This window comes from Staurois parvus, unplaced genomic scaffold, assembly GCF_062004578.1.
Source record: "Staurois parvus isolate SC_StPar_1 unplaced genomic scaffold, SC_StPar_1.0 ptg000096l, whole genome shotgun sequence".
Taxonomy (NCBI): Eukaryota; Metazoa; Chordata; class Amphibia; order Anura; family Ranidae; genus Staurois; species Staurois parvus.
In genome coordinates this window covers 7,900,797-7,923,012 of record NW_028317892.1, presented here as the reverse complement: position 1 = coordinate 7,923,012, position 22,216 = coordinate 7,900,797, and the positions used below count along the sequence as shown (strand labels likewise).

General features: G+C 38.4%; 1 protein-coding gene across 3 annotated transcripts in view; it reads left to right on the top strand.

Moving 5' to 3' along the window:
* The window catches only part of CPLX1 (complexin 1), a 339,777-nt gene extending 324,667 nt beyond the window's left edge, over positions 1 to 15,110 (top strand). For all 3 annotated transcript variants that reach the window (XM_089670879.1, XM_089670878.1, XM_089670880.1), the window contains one exon: positions 10,593 to 15,110. In XM_089670879.1, coding sequence (XP_089527005.1) covers positions 10,593 to 10,790 — 198 coding nt within the window. In that variant the 3' untranslated portion in view covers positions 10,791 to 15,110. The remainder of the gene's footprint in view (positions 1 to 10,592) is intronic.
* The last annotated feature ends 7,106 nt before the right edge of the window (positions 15,111 to 22,216 follow it).

The following is a 22,216-nucleotide window of genomic DNA, read 5'->3' as shown; positions in this document are numbered from 1 at the left end:
ACTGAAAGTAAACTCTATTTATGGGGAAAACAATTACGTAAATTTCATTTGGGTGCAGCGTTGCATGACCGCACAATTGTCAGGTAAAGTAACACAGCTCTGTAATGCTAAAAATGGCCTGATCAGGAAGGGGGTTAAATCCTCAAGAGGACAAGTGGATAATCCCAGACAGACTCCATGATGTTGAAATCAGGGCTCTGTAGGAACTATCTTCATTGTTGCTATTTTTTTTTGACACCTTATCAAAATTAATACATTTTTACTGGACTTCTTACAGACTCGAGTTTTCAAAACCCTTTTTCAATAACTTTAAAAGACTTTGGTTTCATTGTGAAAAATAGTTCTTTTGACAGCTTAGTGAGTTTTACAGCCTGTTGACAGACTGTAGCTAAAATCCTCTTTTCTCTGGCTGCACTAACCAGAGGAAATATGGTTTCAGCAACAGGCTGCCATTGTTGCAGCAGGCAAAGCCATAGCATATAGGTATACATCTGGGGTGAGGGAGTGTCCCACATGGAAGAAAAATATATTTGAAATATTTTAGAAAAATATTCTTTCCAAATAAATTGACATATATTTGAAATACTACAATTTTGGCCATATTCAATATATTTCAACATATATTTTTATATATATATATATATATATATGTATATTTATTTCAGGCACCTGTATAGCACCGTCAATTTACGCAGCGCTTTTACATATATATTTTTACATATATATTGTACATTCACATAACCCTAACCGTCAAGGGGCATACAGGTGAAACTTGAAAAATTAGAAGTGGGATTACTGTGTTTGATTGGCCAGCACACTCGCCTGACCTGAACCCCATAGAGAATCTATGGGGCATTGCCAAGAGAAAGATGAGAGACATGAGACCGAACAATGCAGAAGAGCTGAAGGCCACTATTGAAGCATCCTGGTCTTCCATAACACCTCAGCAGTGCCACAGGCTGATAGCTTCCATGCCACGCCGCATTGAGGCAGTAATTGCTGCAAAAGAGGCCCAAACCAAGTACTGAGTACATATGCATGCTTATACTTTTCAGAGGTCCAATATTCTATGTACAATCCTTGTTTTATTGATTGCATGTAATATTCTAATTTTCTGAGATTGTGGATTTGGGGTTTTCATGAGCTATAATCATCACAATTATGACAAATCACGGCTTGTCAATATATTTGGGAAGAATATTTTTAAAATGTATTTCAAATATATTTTCTTCCATATGGGGTGTCAGGGGACAACAAAGCAGGATTAGTAAAGTTTACTTGAAAGTGTAATTATTTAAGTAATTTAATTCTCAGGTTTGTATCTAAAATGATAGAGTAATTAGTAGAAGGTTGCAATCTTAACGTGCAGAATGGACTTCTGTAACATACAGCATACAAGTATAACATAAAAGAATAAGTATGTTGTATTTTCAGTAAGTACAACTATTGGGATGGCAGTAGAGCAGCATTAAAGCCCATCTTCAGACTTCAGCTAAAATCTTTAATGATCACATCTCCCTCTCAACCTGCTAAGTCCCAGTGGCAAGGACTGCAGCAGAGTGGCAGCTGGAACAGAGTTATGTAGAGCAGGCTGCTGGGCAGGAAAAACTCATATCCACTGTACCAGCTCCCACTCCTAGTCTGTACCTAAAGAAGTCTAGTACTGCAGAAATAACAAAAACAAAAAAAAAACAGTGCGCACAACCGCCTTAGTGTAACTCCATTATTTAATAGATAAAATCATAAAACCAATTGCACTCATTGGTACAGTTATAAAAAGGCACTTCTGATATGGTAATCTTCTCATCATCCATGCGCAGTAGTGGCAGTACGCTCTGCCAGGCCGCTCCAGGACTGAGGGGAGCTGCTTACCAACCAGCTCATCATATGAGTTATGCTACTGATGCTGGAAAGGAGTCGTGGAGGATTATTACATCAGAAGTGCCTTTTTTATAACTGTACCACGTGATGCAATTGGTTTTATGATTTTATCTATTATATAATGGAGTTACACTAGGGCGGTTGTGCGCTGTTTTTTTTTTTGTTTTGTTATCCGGATCTATCTCCGCCACCCTGTGGAAACACTGGAGAGCTGCAATACCTTTCCCTTCGCTCCCTGCATTACCAGCCTGAGGGTTTGACAGAAGATCAGCGCAATAGCGATTTTGTCTGTTTAGTACTGCAGAGAGGAGCAGGTGAGAAGACTCATCACTCCATTCAAACAAAACAGGCAGCAGCAGTGACCAGTCTCTACAACAGGGAATCAGAAGATTGCCAGACGGAAAGGCCATTTTTTATTGATGGTATATGGGGCAATACCAGCTTCATTTGCAGTGAATGATGAATTTAAGGCAGGTGTGCTGTAATCTAAATTATTGACCCTAATGTTAATGTGCCCAGAGTTCATTTATAAAGTTAAACTCCAATCAATCGCTGAAAAAAACTGACATTCGTTACCCATTTGAGTAAAACCAGCATAATTGTTCCTGCTGTATAAGATCCTCTTGAGCATAAATTAATTAATACATGCTGTAATCTTACTCATGTACTGAAGCCTTGTATTTTATGTAAACTCTTTCCGTTTTCTTGTGATTCTTAAATATAATTAATATGAGAATGGCCTGAGGGACAGACCTACATTTTTCTGTGTCTAATATTTTGACAGAATGTCATAGCTTATTAAAGCATCAATCATCTGAATTATTACAATGCAATAATGCTGCACCAAATTTGTTCTTAGAAGCTATTTTTAATCACTTATTTCGAAGGGGCTTATATATTGTGCCATATTGTCTCTATATTTAGCGCTTTACTGTGTTCAGCTTTTTACACATAAGTGCTGTTCCAACAGGATTGTTGTGTTATTTTGTAATATCTCTGGGATCTGGCTATTGGCATTTAACAGAATATGTAATATACAGATGGATCAGTCTCTAAAATAAACCTGATACTTCAGTATTTTGTAGTTGTTGGATATTTAAACCACCAGAATCATTTCTGATAAGTGAGTTCAGTAGTAAGGAGTCTTTTTCTGTAGTTCATCTGCCACGGCCATGCAGAGGATCCCTATATTGGAATTTAAATGTATTTTATATTATTAAGAATGAGCCAAAAAATAGTGGAAGCAAAAGTCAAATGCAAGTCAGCAGATTTCCATTGACTTCAAATGAGTAGTGTAGATGACAGCTCAGAGACTGCGTTTGACCTATACACGTAAATATACGTGATTTTGGACTTACGGGTAGGGGGCGCTCACAAGCCCTACCTGTGCCGCTATTTGCAGCCTTGGCTGTCAATCACCAAGTCCCAGCTGGTGATTACACGCCGGCACCCGTTGATAGCCAAGTATTACCAATGGGGGAAAAAACTGTATGTAAACAATACAGTTCTCTCCCCTGTCAGCTCCAGCACACTGCTTTGTATGGCTCTGCATAGCAGAGCCATACAAAGCGGTGTGCATACAGTTGAAAGCACAGACACAGCTTACTATGAAACAGCACACAGTTAACCCTTTGATCGCTCCACATGTTAACCCCTTCCTGCCCAGTGCCATTAGTATATTTGATCGCTCCACATGTTAACCCCTTTTGCCCAGTGCCATTAGTATATTTGATCGCTCCACATGTTAACCCCTTCCTGCCCAGTGCCATTAGTATATTTGATCACTCCACATGTTAACCCCTTCCTGCTCAGTGCCATTAGTATATTTGATCGCTCAACATGTTAACCCCTTCCTGCTCAGTGCCATTAGTATATTTGATCGCTCCACATGTTAACCCCTTCCTGCCCAGTGCCATTAGTATATTTGATCACTCCACATGTTAACCCCTTCTTGCTCAGTGCCATTAGTATATTTGATCACTCCACATGTTAACCTCTTCCTGCCCAGTGCCATTTATTAGTACAGTGTCAGTGCTTTTTATTATCACTGATCACTGTATTGGGGTCACTGGGGATGCCAGTGACACCAAGTAAGTTCCCCCCAGTGTCAGAATGCCTCCACAGTCTCGCAGTCCCACTATAAGTCGCTGATCGCTGCCATTACTAGTAAAACAATTCCAGTATATATATATATATATATATATATATATATATATATATATATATATATATATATATATATATATATATATACACCGCTAATATTTCACATAAGCCAATTAATTTCCAGGTATTGGGATTTTTTTTTAGCAAAGACATGCTAAACCGGAGATGTCAGTGACACCAAATCAGTTCCCTCCAGTGTCAGAATGGCCGCCGCAGTCCCGCTATAAGTCACTGATCATCGCCATTACTAGTAGAAAAAAAATTCCAGTATACCGCCATTTGTAAACGCTATAACTTTCATGTAAACCAATTAATTTTCACGTATTGGGATTTTTGTTTTAGCAAAGAAATGTAGCAGAATACATTTTGGCCTAAATTTATAATTAAATTAGATTTTTTCAATTTTTTTACTGGACATGTTTAAAAGCAAAAAGTCAAAAATATAGTTTTTTTTCTCAAAATTGGCAGCCTTTTTTTTATAGCGCAAAAAAATTAAAATTCACAGGCAATCAAATACCACTGAAAGAAAGCTCTATTCATGGGGAAAAAAGGATGTAAATTTCATTTGGGTGCAGTGTTCCATGACCGCACAATTGTCAGTTAAAGTGACGCAGCGTCGTAACGCAAAAAATGGCCTGATCAGGAAGGGGGTAAATCCTCTGGAGGGCAAGTGGTTAACCGCTTACCTACAGGGCACTTATACCCCCTTCCTGCCCAGGCCAATTTCCAGCTCTCAGCGCTGTCACATTTTGAATGACAATTGCGCGGTCATGCAACACTGTACCCATATGAAATTTTTATAATTTTTTTTGTGACAGATAGAGCTTTATTTTGGTGGTATTTAATCACCTCTGGGTTTTTTATTTTTTCTTAAACAAACCAAAACCAAACAAAATTTTGAAAAAAAAAATTTTTTTCTTAGTTTTTGTTATAACATTTTGTAATAAGTGATTTTTCTCCTTCACTGATGTGCGCTAATGAGGCTGTAGTGATGGGCACTGATAAGATGCACTGATGGACACTGATAGGTGGCACTGATGGGCACTGAGGAGGAGGCACTGGTAGGTGGCACTGATGGGCATTGACAGGCATCACTGATGGGCACTGAAAGGCAGCACTGATATATGGCACTGACAGGCAGCACTGACTGGCACTGATAGGCAGCATTGACGGGCACTGTTAGGTGGCACTGACTGGCACTGATAAGTGGCACTGATGCGCATTGATAGGCGGCACTGACTGGTACTGATAGGCGGCACTGACTGGCGCTGATAGGTGGCACTGATTGGCAGCACTGATAGGTGGCACTGATTGGCATTGATAGGTGGCACTGACTGGCACCGATGGGTGACACTGAAGGGCAGCTCAGATGGGCACTGATATGTGGCATTGATGTGCACTGGTAGGCACTGATATGTGGCATTGATGTGGCACTGATGGGCACTGGCATGTGGCGCTGTTCAGCACTGACAGCTGTCACTGATGGACACTGACAGGTGGCACTTCTGGGGCAACACTAATCATCAGGGCACACTGATCATCAGTGCCCTGATGATCAGTGTACATATCCCCTCCGCGGAATGCCGATTACCGGCTCTCCTCTCCTCTAGAGCTGTCAGCGTGACAGCTCGAGAGGAGAGAAATGCCGATAATCGGCATTTCCCTGTTTACATGTGATCAGCTGTGATTGGACATCTTTCCGTGGATAGGTGATCCGCTGTGTCTGAGGGACACAGAGCACCGCTGATCGCCACGCGCTTCCGTGCATGCGCAGTGACATTGGAATGCCATCAAAAGACAGCCTATCAGAAAGAGAGAACCACCTTGCGCCCGTCATTGGACTATATGGCAGGCGGGAGGTGGTTAAAATGCATGCATTTTAGCAGCACTCTGTTTAATGGAAAAGGCTGTTTGGCAAGAATGCCTGTCTACATGAACCCTAAGGTGTATTACATATTACACAAAGCAAGAATCGATAGCAGTTAGAACTCATCATGGAGATCCAAAATAAAAACTAGATCCTTCTAAACCTAACCAGCCACACTAATGTACTGACTAAAGAATGCATTCATGTACCCAAAGTAAATTTGTGAAGACAAAACACTGCTAGTGGCTTCTCTTCCTCTATTGCTGTGATATTTGTCACCAAGTGGAATGAGATGATAAACATTTGATTAGCGTGTTTCAGTAGAGGCAGTAAACTACTTTTACCTTCAGTTTATCCACTACCTGTTCTGAATCAATGTAAGTGAATCTGACACTCATGCAGTTCTAATGGAATGCTGTAACAGAACCCAGACTCCAATTTCAATATATTCTTTTCAGTAGATATATTCAAATTATTTGGATGGCTAAAATCTTAAAAAATAATTTTGTCTTTACTGTCTGACTTTTTTTGTCTTCTTACTACAATATAACCATAGTAGCAATGTGCCAGTCAGTATTATAGAAAATCTAGACTGCCACTGGTGAATTTGAATTGGGTTGATTTACTGAAACTGGAAAGTGCAAAATCTGGTGCAGCTCTGCATAGAAACCCATTGGCTTCCAGGTTTATTGTCAAAGCTTAACTGAACAAGCTGAAGTTAGAATCTGATTGGCTACCATGCACAGCTGCAGCAGATTTTGCACTCTCCAGTTTTAGTAAATCTACCTCCATGTGTCTAGAATCCATACTGATTTTCTGATTTGAATACGTGGAAAGTGCTGTATGCAGTAAAAGATGGATAAAGGTGAATGCGGGAATCCTCTCTGCTGTGTTATTGTATTCTGACCTCCACTGTCAGAATACACTGATCGCAGTACTGATCAAACAATAATTTTCCAAACTTTCCACTCGAGACAAGCCAATCAATAAATCAACTTCTGTAGCGGAAATGGCCATAGATGAATTGAAATTCACCCAGTTCTTGTTGAACCGGCTGAATTTTGATCCATGTATGACCAGCCTAATTTTAAACCATGTATGGACAGGGAGGTTGTACAGAAGTCAATCTACCGATCAAAGTCTGTACAACTGCCCTGTCTGATTTTTCCAGCTCAATCAGCACTGCAGGCTATAGCCTACAAAATGGATCAGTGTATTTTGACAGTGGGAAAATCTCCCCACTGAAAAAAGTACAATAGCTCAGCGGGAAGGGCTCCCTTATCCACCTTGAATGTGTGGATGGCGAAATCAAGTTAATTGTTTTTGTTCTATCCGCTGTCTAAGTGAAGTCCAAACTACATTCCTGGTATGCATGATTCATGCAGGGATTCAGAAAGTCAGAGCATTGGCATGCTAGACAAACAGTATTTTTAGAATGAGCGATCAGTAGTGACTGTGTGCATATTTTTTTTTGGGCAACTGTAATTTGTTATTATTGCACCATTGAGAGCAATCAGACCTTCATTCACCATCTGTTACTATCCAGCACAATTTATTATTTATTACTCAATGTAAAAAAAATATGATTGGTGTCTACAGGGAATTAACAGATGGTTTGCAATACTAACCATTGATTCTTACCTGTTAGTTGAATATGCTGAAATGTGGCATTCGCTTCTTAGAAAATGTTGGGTCTTCTTATTTATTTCTTGTTAGTAATTTTGTTTGTATAACTAAAAGTTACCTATGAGGTGTTAAACTATACCTGGGCCCTGTCTATGAACTGTAAACTATTTACATATTTGTAACCAGCAGTAATGTGTTTTTAAAACAAGGCATTCCTGACCTTTTTAGCTGCCTATATTGTAAAATATTCATTCTCAAAGATCACAATAGAGACTCTGAAGTAAGTTTCAGTCAGAATTTTACAGTTGACAGCCATGGTGCCCAACATGCAACCTGCTGGCTTTCTGCATACAGGGTGACAGGTGCTGAAATGCTGTCTGTGTTCCAGCAGCCAGCACTGAAAGAACGAGACTGTCCTGTGAGCAGAGTCATCTCTACCCACAGTACAAGTAAAGTCCTGGCCCAGGGAGAGAGAGTGGCTTGATAGAATGAGATCAGGTAAGTGATCACCAATGGGAAGTGATTGTCACTGCAATGATCAAGAGGTAGGATGGGGAGGTTACTTTCACTGTTGTGGTCACCAATGCAGGAGGTGGGATGGGGGGGTTTTGACATGTGCAGTACGTTTTGTTCCGAATTGAAATTCGTAACAATTTTCCATTATTCAGAGATTCGGATGTATCCGAATTACAATAGTAACATATTTAAACGAATCTGAAATAACAAAATTAAATTCAGCTGAAATTCGAATTCAAAAACACATTCAAAAACAAATTCAAATTCGAAAACAAATTTGAAAACCAATTTGAATTTGAAAACAAGAATAGAATAAAATAGAACAGAAAATAAAGAAATAGAAAATAATAAAATAGAATAGAAAGTAGAAGTATAGAATAGAAAATAATAGATGAAAAATGAACGGAATAGAAAATAATAGAGTAAAACAGAACAAAATAGAATAGAAAATAAAGGAAAAGAATAGAAACCATTAGAATAGAGTAGAAAAGATTAAAATAGAAAATCAAAGAATAGAATCAGCCAGAATAGGATAGAAAAGATTAGAATAGAAAATCAAAGCATAGAATAGAAAATAGTAGAGTAAAACAGAGCAAAATAGAACAGAAAATAAAGGAATAGAAAAGAAAAAAATTAAAATAAAATAGAAAATCAAAGAATAGAATAGAAAAAATTAGGATAGAGAATCAAAGAATAAAATAAAATAGTATAGAAAAAGAATAGAATTAAATAGAAAGAATGTAAATGCCTTCTGAAATTCAAATTTTGAATAAAATGAATTCGAATTTGAACAGAATACATTAGATTAAAATATAAAATGATTGGAAGAAATAGAATAGACTAGAAAAGGCTAAAATACTTTACAAAAAATTGTGAGCTGCGCTATGGTGACGTGAGTGGTGATCAGCAATGGCACTGTGAATATTTTGCTGAAATAGAAATTTCACACAACTCTTCATATAGCCTATATACCATCAAAAACACACATGGATTGTGGATTATGAATTGTATTGTTAGAAATATTATCGAATCCATTAGAATTATTTTCAAATCTGTTAGAATTGTTTTTGAATCCATTAGAATTATTGTTGAATCCGTTAAATTATTTTCTAATCCATTTGAAATTTAGAATTTGGTCAAATTCAAATAAACAAAACAAATTAAATGAATTTAACTAATCGAATGAAACAAAATCAATCAAATAACGCATCAAAACGAAACATAACAAATGTTTTCATTTTGCACTTCTAGGGGGTTAGCTTTCATAATATTAATACTATTACTGGTGTTCTAATACTAGTACTAATAGTACTGACACCAGTGCTGGGCACTATTATTGAGTCCATTGACATCAATATTGGTGGTTATTATGTCCACTGACACCAATGTTGAGCGTTATTGTTTCACTCACTGACACCAATTTTGGGGTTAAGATTGCCTCCACTGATACCAATGCTGGAGGCTACTATTGCACTCATTGACACAAATGTAGGGGGTTATTTTTGTGTCCACTGACAGTACTGTTGAGGGCTATTATTGCACTCACTGGCATCACATCTGGAGGTTATTATTACTGCCACTGACACCAGTGCTGGAGTTATTTTACTCCAACTTCTTTAGTGCGTATTGCAAAATGCTGCAAAAAAATGCCAAAGAACTGCATTGTGGTGCGCTATAGCCCATTTGCTGCCTAATTTGATATACTGTTCGGCCCCCTGGGAGCATAGGAGACTGTACTTAAGGCCCTCTATAATTTCAAAGATGACCACCACTGGCTTATAGCATCTGCTGTTTTTCTACATTAGAAGGCTGGCATGTTTCTAAGCTACTACAGGGACAGAAAATAAGGATAGAGGAGCTAAGATTTCAGTACTTCTGATGTGATCTTTGGAGATGAATTTTTTTTAACAGTGTCTGCAGCTAAAGAGGCCAGTAAGGGGTTTGTTTAAGTCTCATTTACTGCCTCTATAGTCTCTATAGTCTATACACCTTAACTAACATATTCCAACCAAAACATAAAACCTGGCAAATATATGCCCATTCACAAATGAGTTTATTGGGTGGAATTTTTCTGGCATCTGTGTGGTAAAGGATATATTAGTCTGCATATACGTATGTCCATTAATAATGTCTCTATTGAACTGATTGTGGATACATGGAAGTTGATCATTACATGGAGTAAGTAGTGGAGATAGAGGGGAAGCTCCTCACAGCTGGTTCAAGGTGACCATGGACAATTGGACAATGGTGGACCATTTGAAAGCCAGTACTTAAAACAAGAAAAATGATCCCCTATCCAAGTCATGATGCTCACTGGTAGCATTATTACTGGATTATACAGGATATTTATGGTAATTTTTTTCCACTTGCTATGGGGCTTAGTGGTAGAATATTAACCCTATAGTTGCTGAAAGCAGCCCTGGGTAAAACTGGGAATACTCCATTGGAAGGTAGCTTAAGCCTCTTATGAACTGAACAACACTGCCTGCTTTTATGTTATTTTACTGGAATAATAATATTGTTGTTTTTTTTACAGTATGGTATTAAGAAGAAAGAAGAGAAAGAAGCTGAGGCACAAGCTGCTATGGAAGCTACATCTGAAGGGAGCTTGACACGTCCAAAAAAGGCCATCCCTGCCGGCTGTGGGGATGAGGAAGAGGAAGAGGAAGAAAGTATTCTAGACACAGTTATTAAATACCTCCCAGGTCCACTTCAAGATATGTTCAAGAAATAAAGCGTAGTAGACTGTGAGACTGTTTAATGCATAAACAGAAAAGCAATGGATTTCCCTTGTTTAGTGGGAGATTTCAGTATTGCCACATGCTATCCTATCCCCCGTCTCTAAACCTTTGCTCACTAATATTCCCTCCACTTTATTTTCTCCTTTCCTTTTGTACATAGTTACATACAGTAGACACCTCTCAAAGGATGTCAAGGTTATGAGCTGCAGTCTACGCAATTTTATTATAAGCCATAGTACAATTGTGTGTTCAATTTGGCAGTTGTGTACACAATCAACATTATACTTTTCATTGTTACTATCCATTGAGAGTCAGTGGGTTGTTGTTAACATGATACATGGTTTTCCAGCACGTTTTGGAAAAGACCAGTATCAATGTTTGCTTCTGGCAAAAAGAGGTGAAAACAAAGCAGGCAACTTATCATTAGGAGGTAAACAAATGTGTGTTTTTCATTTCATGTTCATCCAACAGTAAGAGACAATTCAGAAAATGAACCATGTAAAGCTCCTATGCCTGGGACTACATAACGAATTGTAATAGCCTCTGACAAACATCAAAATTGTACCCTTTTTCTATTTAATCATACTTAGGGTCTATTGTGAAATATTTCCCATTGTGATTATTTGATTAGAACATTTGCTATAAAAATACTGGCAACTTCATTTACTTTTAAATACTGTTTCTTTTAAATTCATAATTACTAGAGCTGACTGAGATAGCACAAAGCTCCAAATTATTTTGTACCGTGATTAACATTTCAATAGTCACTAATCCTGTATTTTCCAGATTTGCCCATGTACTGCATCTTAATACATAAACCACAGTTGTAAGTGCTTTACTGGCAAACAGGAGTTGGAGTAGAATCCAGCTTCCTAAAATGGAAAGGCGGCACACAATGGATTTATATTATGTTGCTGGATGACATTTTTTTTTGTTACATTGAGTAATAATTATCAAGCCTTTTTACTTGAAGGTGTTCTTTGTGTAGAGTATTTAGAATGAAATAGAAAGTGGAATTATGACAAAGTGCTGATTTAGCTGCAGAGTTCTTCAGGCTAATGGTCTTTTGTTATTGATCAATGGAAACAGCTCCTGCTGAACAGAGATACTGTTACTTTTTTACAATAAACAAATGTTTAGATGGCCAATTTAATAACAGATTAGCTGGTACTCTGCAAACCAGAAATGTTTCCACTTTTAGTATAGAAGAATTGCTCAGCAGTGGAGGTTTCTCCTCAGGGCTTCTGTTGCTGCCATAATTGGACCCTCCTGTAGTGCCCTGATTGTTCAGTGCTCGTCATTTTTACTTAGCTAAGTAGAGTTTCATCAAAGCACCAGTAAAAATAATGACCTAAGACAGCCAGCCAGCACTGATGTTGGTCTTACTGATGCTACAGAGCAGAGTATAAAAAATGTCTGGAAGGAACATCCAATGATGACCAACACTCAGAGCCAGGGTTTCCATTCTGCATTTTTCTGAAAGTGGAAAACCCTCTGAACAGTTGACAGGTGGACTGTGGGAACAAGCATGTAACATACATGTATTTACTCCCACTAAACAAAAGAATTCAATGAGATAGTAACAAATCAATGAAAAGGCAGACGTTGGACTGCAGTCCATAGACCTTATAGGCACCATACCAAGTTTTGGTGTGATGCCTGTAAAACCCATGGACTGCGGTCCAATGTTTGCCTTTTCATTAAATTGATTTAAGGACGGGGCATCTTTGTATCTGTTAGGGTAACGAAGACTTAATTATCTCCACCTGCTGTGATCTCCATTGATTGAACTGTTTGAGATAGTAACAAAAGCTACAACAATATTGAAGCCTGCAGAATTCTTATATATATTAACAATAAACTTACTCTAGTGGTCAAGGCACTACCTGTAAACAGGACTTTGAGGCCAGCTTGTTATCTGATACAGGTCAAGCTCCCATTCAGCACTGGAGGCTGCTTCTGCTTCCTCATTCCAAGAAACAATGCTAATTGCAGGCCTAAGCACATCATCATCGTATGCACAGTCATAGGCCTGCCCAGGGACTGCCATTGCTTAAAGATACTCTGTCATCATGTATTATGCTGAGAACGAAACACAGATTTGCAAACTGTGTTAGGTCTATTTATAAGACCATCTTACTGCAGTTGTTTGACTATCTTGAGAAAAAAATATAAATTCTGCAAAAAAAAAAAAAATCAATACTTCCATGAGTGTGAGAGGCTTTGTGAACCACATAACACTGAAAGCCACTACATAGTAAATAAGGCTAATGGGCTTAGTATACAGTGGCTTTCAGTGCAGGTCTTAGGAGATATGTTTGTACTTGCAGGAGAAACACACTGATGATGTAAGGGATGGAGGTGATCCCACGCTCCCATAACTGTTATTTTGTAACAGAAATGCAGCATTGTTATCTTTCCTTAAAGCACAACTCCGGGCAAAAACTTCTTTACTTGTCCTTGTTGCTGATTTCCTACCTGCATTGAATATGTCATCTATCTTCTGGTTCACACAGTAGTTGCTCTGAAGTAGCCTATTCATTATCAAATCAAACCATTGATTCTCTTTGGTTTCCTGTTTGTAAGACCAGTTGCTGCTATGCCTCCTACTCCCCCAGACACTGGTCTTGGCATATCCCTTCTGTAGTTCTTTCTCTAGGAAGTAGTAATGTAATTCAGCCCCACTTGAAGTGGTGGTCGGACCAGGACTCTCAGAAACATTCAACATGTACAAGCATAGTGCACCTGCCCACATTCACTACAATTCTCTGTGGTTGATGGGAACTGTAGTTTTCTTTTACTGCAGAGAGAAAGGAGAGGATATAATGTAATATCTGCTGTTACACCTCCTCCTTGATACAGCAGATGCTGTTATCTGTTGAATTACAGAAATGAGGTAATAAAAAATTCAATTAGACTTTTCTCCTAAATGGTAAGGATTTTCAAAATTGTATTACCTGTTTAGTGTTTTGTGTAGGAGGGTTTGCCTATCACAGAGTTCTTCTTTAAGTATATAAAATTGTTAAAGCAGACAGGCCTTCTGTAGTATGCCTAATACAGATTCCCTGCCTATGTTTTTTTGTCAGTGTAGCAGGTGGTGACAGGGTCTCTTTAAGAGAGTTAAGCAATGGCAACTTCCAGCATTGGCTGAGAGCTGATATCCTGACAGATTTTCTTTAAAACCCTGTAGATAAGTAAAATACTGTAAGTAGATGTATTTTGTTACACTAAAAGATTTTGCTCTTTAAATCAATATAAAATAAATGATTATTAATTTATTTTTAAATAGATTGATGAGCTACAATTGCATTGACTATTGTATTCATCGCTATTTTTACGCTTGCATCTCATGAACCTATTTAACAAATGGAACGTGAGGCTTAAATACAAGACCAAAGAGAAGCCTGGTTCATTTGTTTAATTAATGCTGAATATCTCTGTCATCCTTCGTTGCTTTCTGTCCATAGATGTGTTTAATCTCAGGTAATTGAGGTAGTCTTTTGTAATTTTCTTTGTCTTATAATCAGGAAGGGGTGCATTGCATTAAGCAAGACCTAAGGTTCTGCCAATCGAGTGCTAGATTTGCAATTCCTTCTGTTTCACATTAAGGGAAAGGGGAATCATCACTTTCTGAATTTTTTCAGAGTGTAATGACTAAGTGGAAATAATGTGGCATCGTTTTAGGTTTTTTTACACATAAATTACATCTACCTTTAGAGAAAGCCATATTTAAAAAACAGACTGCAATATTAATTTTGAATGCTACTATGTGTAAAAGAGAATTGGTCATGTGTTAATTTGCACTTGAATATTTCCGTCTATGTTTACTGCGTGTTAGTTTAGCGTTTTTCCCTTCTGTGTCAGAGTAACACCTATCAATGCTGCTCTACATGTCTCCTTTGACAAGCTTACTAATATACCGTTGTCATGTAATGTTACTGACTTGCTGTTGTGAACTAAATGTAATGTCTTCTGTGTACACCACATTAATATGTGTTTCCTCTCTGTGTCAGTACAATGTTTTGGGTAACAGTCTTTTGGAACTGTTTTCACACATAGAAATAAATCCGCTCAGCCATAATTTTGTGATTAGCTGAATCATTTTGTAATTTAAATGCTCATATACCCGGATCAAATGCATGCTTCAGTCTTCTTAGTGATGACAAAAAAAAAGGAAGATGTAGAGACTTTGTGAATGTAAATCTCATTTGTAATTTGCCTGCTATTCCTCATTGCATGATTTCAGTTCAAATGTTCTTTTAAAAAGTGGAATCACAGCCAATAAAAAATAAAGTGATTTCATGCTTTTCTTACATTGTTTTCTATTATTGCGTTTGTTATTACCAGGTGGATGTTTGCCCAAAGTCAGTATTTTATATAACTGGAAAGGACTTATGTTATTGTACTATTAACTTGTATACCTTACTTTTTTCCACGATTTAGTTCTAAAGAATGCAAATATCTTTACTCTCAAAAACTAATTTTGATTGCAGCTCTATGGATCACAACTGGTATTAGTAAATTGACACTATAATGACAATACACTAAGCCAGGGTTTCTCAACCAGGGTTCTGTGGAACCCTAGGGTTCCTCCTGAGGTTGCCAAGGGTTCCTTGAGCAATGATCAATTTTTGCCTCTCATGTAAGTTCCCACTGACGCCATTGATCTTTTTAGCAATCTGTAAGGGGGTAATTCTTCCCAATGACCACAAGTGTCAGGAGCATTCTTACCTCTGACCATCATACTAATGTGTCATGAATTGTAGATATAGTCATTTTTAGCAAGGTTTCCCTGAGACCGGAGAGTTATGACATGGGCTCCTCTGCATTGAAAAGGTTGAGAAAGGCTGCACTAAGCAGTATCATTTCACTTATCCTGCAGGCCTCTTCAACAACCCTAACATCACCATCATTGTGTAAGATAAGATATATCAAGTAACCCAACCTCCCCATGTCGCCTTCATGCTAACCTGAATCTTGCAGACTTGGCCATGGCACAATTTACATCCTATGGTCCAAATATTCTTCCAGCAGTGCTGGTGTACTGGATCCCAAATAATTCTATAAAACAATTTTCTGAAACGAACTACAATTATGGGTATTGACCTGTATTTTTATATGAATATGATAGTTCCTGTTTCTTATAAAACCTTAATTTATCTTATTATTTGGTATTTTATGTCCAACTCAAATTACTCCATTTTATCCTCCCCTCAATAAACATGTCTTAGAACAGTAATCTCAAGTCAGAACTAGCAAAGAGAAACTGTGCACGTGAACTGAGATTTAAATGATATTTATTTCTTTTAACACTGCATCTATTCTGTTAATATAAGAAAACAGTTAAGAAACATCAAAGGTTCTCAATCCAGGAGGCTGTTGGAAAATGGAGGGCCTCACTAGGCAGATTCCTTTCAAAATATTTTATTCTGGAAGGCAGGGGGCTTCTTTAGGGGCAAATTAAACTCTATACCTGTCCCAACTGGTATGGTCACAATGATGGTATGTGATCACCTGTGCATTTTTTATTTTTTGCGCTATAAACAAAAAAATAGACAATTTTGAAAAAATTATCTATAAAACATATCCAGTAAAAAAATGTTAAAAATCGAATTTCATCATTTTTCGTAAAATTAGGCCAAACATTTTTTTTTTAATAATAGTAATGGCAGCAATCAGTGACTTATAGCAGGACTGTGGGACTGCAGCAGGCATTCTGACCCTGGGTGGGAACTAACTAACTGCCACTGACATCCCATTGACACTAATACAGTGATCCGTGCTAATAAAAAGCACTGACACTGTACTACTGACACTGGGCAGGTAGGGGTTAACATTTGGGCAATAAAAGAGTTAACAGTGTGCTGTTTTACATGGTGTGCTGTGTGTGTTTTACTAGGGAGACATGCTACTGTGTATTTCTCTGCACAGCAGAGAAATACACAGCAGCATATCCTTGCTGGTAGGAGAGAGACCTGTGTTGTTTAAACACATGTCTCTCCCCTGTCAGCTTTGCCCGACGATAGCCAGGTGCCAGAGGGGAATCTCCAGTCAGGACCCAGTGATTGGCATCCATAGCCACCAATGGCAAAGTGAGTAGGGCAGTGCACGCACACCCCTTACCTGGAAATGCAAATCACGTATATAAATATATGTGACTTTGCGCAGCCCTGCCACCCTGTAGTAGTAGATCTACTATAGGGCGACGGGAAAGCAGTTAAAGCCAGTTAACTACCATCTGGCTATTTTTCTTAGCCAGCAAAGTAGCTTTCATAATTTTGAAAGTGCAGGCCAACTGTCAGGATATGCTAGTATACAGCTTGAAAAAGCTAAACATTTGCCTGCTACTGTCTTGCCCCACATAGCTGAAGTTCCATTGCTAGCTGTGCACTGGAACACATATGTACTGTATGTGTTTGCACAAAAGTGCCAATATGGCGTTATTGGATAGTTTCTCTTAACACCCAGTGCAGAAAGTTCTTAACTGTATTCTGGTGTTTTGTACCCTGAACTTGAGGTGATTGAAGCCGTATTAGTGCATTTGCGACAGGAACAATTGAGTACTGTTCATGATACTTTTTTTATTTGCACTAACATACAATTTTGAGGACAAGCTCTCGGGGAATGTCCCCTTCTTCAGGTCTAAGCAGTACTGAAGCAAAGATTTAGCAGAATGTTAGAAGAGATGTAGGGGATGGGGAAGAAAAAAAAACAGCGATAAGACACAGCAAAAGCAAAGTCTGGGGGAGGGGAGACAACACTAGCAGAGGCAGTCATGCTTGAGCTGTTAGTCATAAAACTGTTGGATAATGATTGAGGAATCCCATGTCCAAATTTAGGCTGTTATCTCTTGTGTCAAATAGAATTATCATTCTTTGTTCAAAAGTTTTTCTTTCCTGAATGGATTTGAAATTTCCTTTAAGAACTAAAATATTGAGGTCTTCCATTGTGTGGTCTGGTTGTGCGAAATGGTGCCCCACAGGTGTGCAAAAGTCATCTTGTTTATGTTCCTTGATGGTATGTCTGTGCAAATTCATCCTTGTTTGCAACTTCTGTCCTGTTTCACCAACATAAGATCCTTTGTTACATTTTCTGCACTGGATAAGGTACACAACATTACTGGAGGTGCAGCTGTATGATCCGGAGATATTGAAGATCCCTTTTGAGTGTCTGACACTTTTTGATGGATTGATTTGGTTGCACAGTTTGCAGCGTTTCTTATTGCAGGGTTTGCTTCCATTATTTGTGACCTCATAATCAGAAGGAAGTTTCCTACTGATTAGTTTATTTCTGAGGTTGGGAGGTTGTCTGAAGGCCAGTATTGGGGGTTGCTGGAATATTTCTTTCAGAGTTCCATCCTCTGTTATGATGGGTTGTAAATCTTTGATTATTTTTCTTATTCCTTCTAGTGCTGGGTTGTATGTGGTTACTAGAGGTACATGGTTGTTTGTTTTTTTCTCTTTGTACTGAAGTAGATTTTCCCTTCGGGTTCTCAAGGCTGTGTTTATGCTGTTGTTGATAGTTTTGTCCTTGTAACCTTTCTTATGGAAGGAGTCTGCTAGTGTCTCGAGATGTTTATCTCTGTCTCTTGGGTCAGAACATATTCGGTGGTATCTAATGGACTGACTGTGTATGATGGCACGTTTCGTGTGTTGGGGGTGAAAGCTAGAACTGTGGAGGTAGTTGCATCTGTCAGTGGGTTTCCTGTATATTGAGGTGTGAAGCGTATCATCCCTGATGTATACTGTGGTGTCTAGGAAGTTGACGTGTGTGTTTGAGTATTCCATTTTTAGTTTGATTGATGGATGAAAAGTGTTGATCAATGAGTAAAATTGTTTTAGGTATTCTTCACCTTCTGTCCATATGATGAAAATATCATCAATATAGCAATAGTATCTGTATGGTTTTTGTTCCATGCTGTTCAGGAAGTTTTCCTCCAGGTCAGCCATAAATAAATTGGCATATTGGGGTGCCATTTTGCTTCCCATCGCAGTACCCATACATTGAAGATAGATGTCTTTATTGAAAGTAAAGTAGTTGTGTGTAAGTATGAATTCAATGAGCTGTGTAACATCCTCAGCAGTGTATTTATGGTTTGGTTAGGATGATAAGGATCTGTGACATGCAGCTAATCCATCCTTGTGAGAGATATTACTATACAGGGATACTACATCCATAGTCACTAGAAGTGTATTAGATGGTAATTGCTGTATGTTGTTGATCTTGTTCAGAAAGTCAGTTGTGTCTTGCAGGAAACTAGCAGTATTCTTGACTAACGGTTTTAAAATTTCTTCTACAAAGCCTGAGATTTGTTCGGTGAGTGTATTCATGCCTGTTATGATGGGTTTGCCTGGATTTTCCTGGCTTGTGGATTTTGGGCAGCATGTAGAAGTCCCCGATTTCTGGATGATCCGGAATCGCATTTATAAGTTCTGAATGTAGGTGGGCTGGAAATGTTTTAATGAGACCTTTTAATTGCTTTGTTTTCCCATCCCCTACATCTCTTCTAACATTCTGCTAAATCTTCAGTACTGCTTAGACCTGAAGAAGGGCACATGCCCCAAAAGCTTGTCCTCAAAATTGTATGTTAGTGCAAATAAAAAAAGTATCACGGACAGTACTCAATTGTACCCTAAACTGTAGGACTTCTGTTTTGTTGTGGCTTAACTTCACCTTTGACTTCATTTGTGCTTTACTTTTCATTGGCTTGCTTCACAGATCTTCTCTTTTTTTTCTTATAACTGACCCTAGCTTGTCTTTGAAGGTTTTTTCTCCATGTGACTCATATCATACCTTGTTTCATGAAGGTTTTACATACCCATCTGTCCTGTCCTAGCTATTTTTTTTTAATATACCTTTTGCGCAAGGTAATAGTTTGCAGAACTTACTGACACCCCATGGCCATTGTACACCAATGGAATAAACTATAGAAACCTCCTGAGGTACTACAGTGACAGAAACATGCCAAAGGGCATGCTTACATATTTAAGCAATAAACCAGTCCAGATACACAGCCCCCTCACCTCTCTCCATCACAATGAATGTTAGTTCTCTAAGTGAAATGTTCTTCAATCTAGTCATTCAGCAAACCAATGATTTCGTCTGAGGTTTACCTCTTATAAACAGAGGCATAATTATCTTAGAATGAAGAGTATGTGCAAGCATTTCTATCAACTCTTAAAAGCATTTCAGATTTTACACTGACTCATAAAAACCATTAGTTATGATAATGACTTATTAGGGATTCCCTATTTATTCTGTTGGATAATATTGCAACATTTTAGTGGAATAAGAACTCAAATCCTCCTTCACTGCCATACTGTCCATTTTTCTTCCTTAGAGTCTCAGAAGGTAACAAAAAACCATACGGTACTTCTAGATAGAAAGCCATGCTCTAGAACAACTAGCCACCTGCCTGAATGTCAAGGTGCTTGTTCACATTACCTTTGCTCAGGGGAGAATTAGGCGATCTGAAGTCTGGGCTATAAAGCAAGGCTACATTCCAAGTTATTGAATATAGGTCAGCCATGTGTTCCACAGAGTTCTCTCTTAATAATAATAAATTTCACTATCCCGTCAGGAATACGTGGCAGTTCTATGTTCCTGCTCTTCTGTAAAAAGTCCATTCTATGCACACATCACGCACACATCAGTAATATCCATATGCACTCACTTTACTACTGACACTTAAAAAGAAGCCGTCTCTGAACATACAATACCATTGTGGGGAGTGGGCTAGTCTCTAGCGCTTCCTCATTGGAAACAGATTTCCTTCTTTGACACGCTTTTTTTTCAGTAAAATGTTATTGATATTTTACCCATACAAAATCAGGACACTTTTCAAAAACAGTTACATCATGTTGCAGTCATACTGTGTTCTAGCTTTCACAAGCGTTATAAAAATTTGGATATATTTGGATTATGTAAGCAGAATGATGCTGTACAACAGTATGTAAAAGACAATGTGAAGTAACATAGATATATTCAAAACAGAATAGAGGGAGTAAAAAGGGGAGGAGAAGATGAGGCAAAGTTGCTCTGCAAGGGGGACAAAGGTACCACCCTGTGGTTAAGGTGGCCACACTAGTGTGGCTGCAGTTCTGTTGGAAGGGTTGAAGGAAGGTTATAATAAATCAAGAGTCCGCAACTGGCCTCAGATCCATCCTAGCATCCAAAAGATATTTAACTTTATTTATCCAATATTTTTTAATTATTGAATACCAGAAACTAGTTGCACAATAACAGCAAACCCAGGAGTACAAGTTCCATAGCTGTTAGGACGGTGTTTAAAGTGTTACTAAACCCACAACAATAAAATCAGTCTGTATATGCAGTAAAGCATGCTTGTTATACTCACTGTGGAACCTAAGGGGTTAATCCTCTGCATTGTGTAAAAAGGATGTTTGATCTTTTCTTCTCAGCCCCTCCTCTTGTTTAAATGTCCATGCTCATAAGACAGACGTAACCGGTACCCTTCTGCACATGCTCAGTTTAGTGTGTATTGCTAGAGAGGTTTTTTTTTTCTTGGTAGAGTGCATGTGGTCAGCACAGGGCCAATCAGCACTGTTCAGACAGAGGTCAGGGGATTTCCATCCTCCTAGAGGAAACCCCTCCTACAAGCTTTAACCAGTGCTCAGCTGAAGTCACAAGACTGTTCTAACTGCTGATGAGAAAAGGTATTTAGCAGTTTATATTTACTAAAATAATTGCACTTCCATGTTCTGTGTACTGTGAGAGACCAGATATAGTGAATGCAAGGTCCTGGGTTTAGTAACACTTTAAGATCCCTCAAACAGTGTCAGCAAGGCGAGGATCTCTGATAGCTTCAGGCAGGCTACTTATGTTCAAGTTGTTACACCAAACATCTGTTTTCCTGATTCTTCATTTTAAACACGAGACACTGACAGTACTGCTGTCTGCTGTTCCCCCTGTTCTCCTTCATCCAGTGTGGGGGCACTCTGGACACAGGAGGTTTGTTACTGGCCAGATTGCCAGATGCAAAAAACAAAAACAAATGCAGCCACCATGTTTAATGAATGGTAATCTGCAATATACTACATTTTTGGTTTTGGGTTCAATACCACTTTAAGAAACAAGAAGGGCATATGTTCTGGACCCAAAAATCTAGGGGCTCAACATATATTTTAATAATAGACATTTCAAAGGCTCACAATACTCTGTCCTCAGGCCCCTTCTCTTCTCCATCTACACCTCCTCCCTTGGCCAACTGATACACTCCCACGGCTTCAACTACCAGCTCTACGCCGATGACACGCAAATCTACCTCTCTACCCTTCGCCTCATCCCTTCAGTCTCCGCCAGAATCACCTGCCTACTGAACGACATATCAAACTGGATGTCACTCCACTTACTCAAATTAAACCTTTCCAAAACTGAGCTCCTAGTTTTCCCCCCAGCC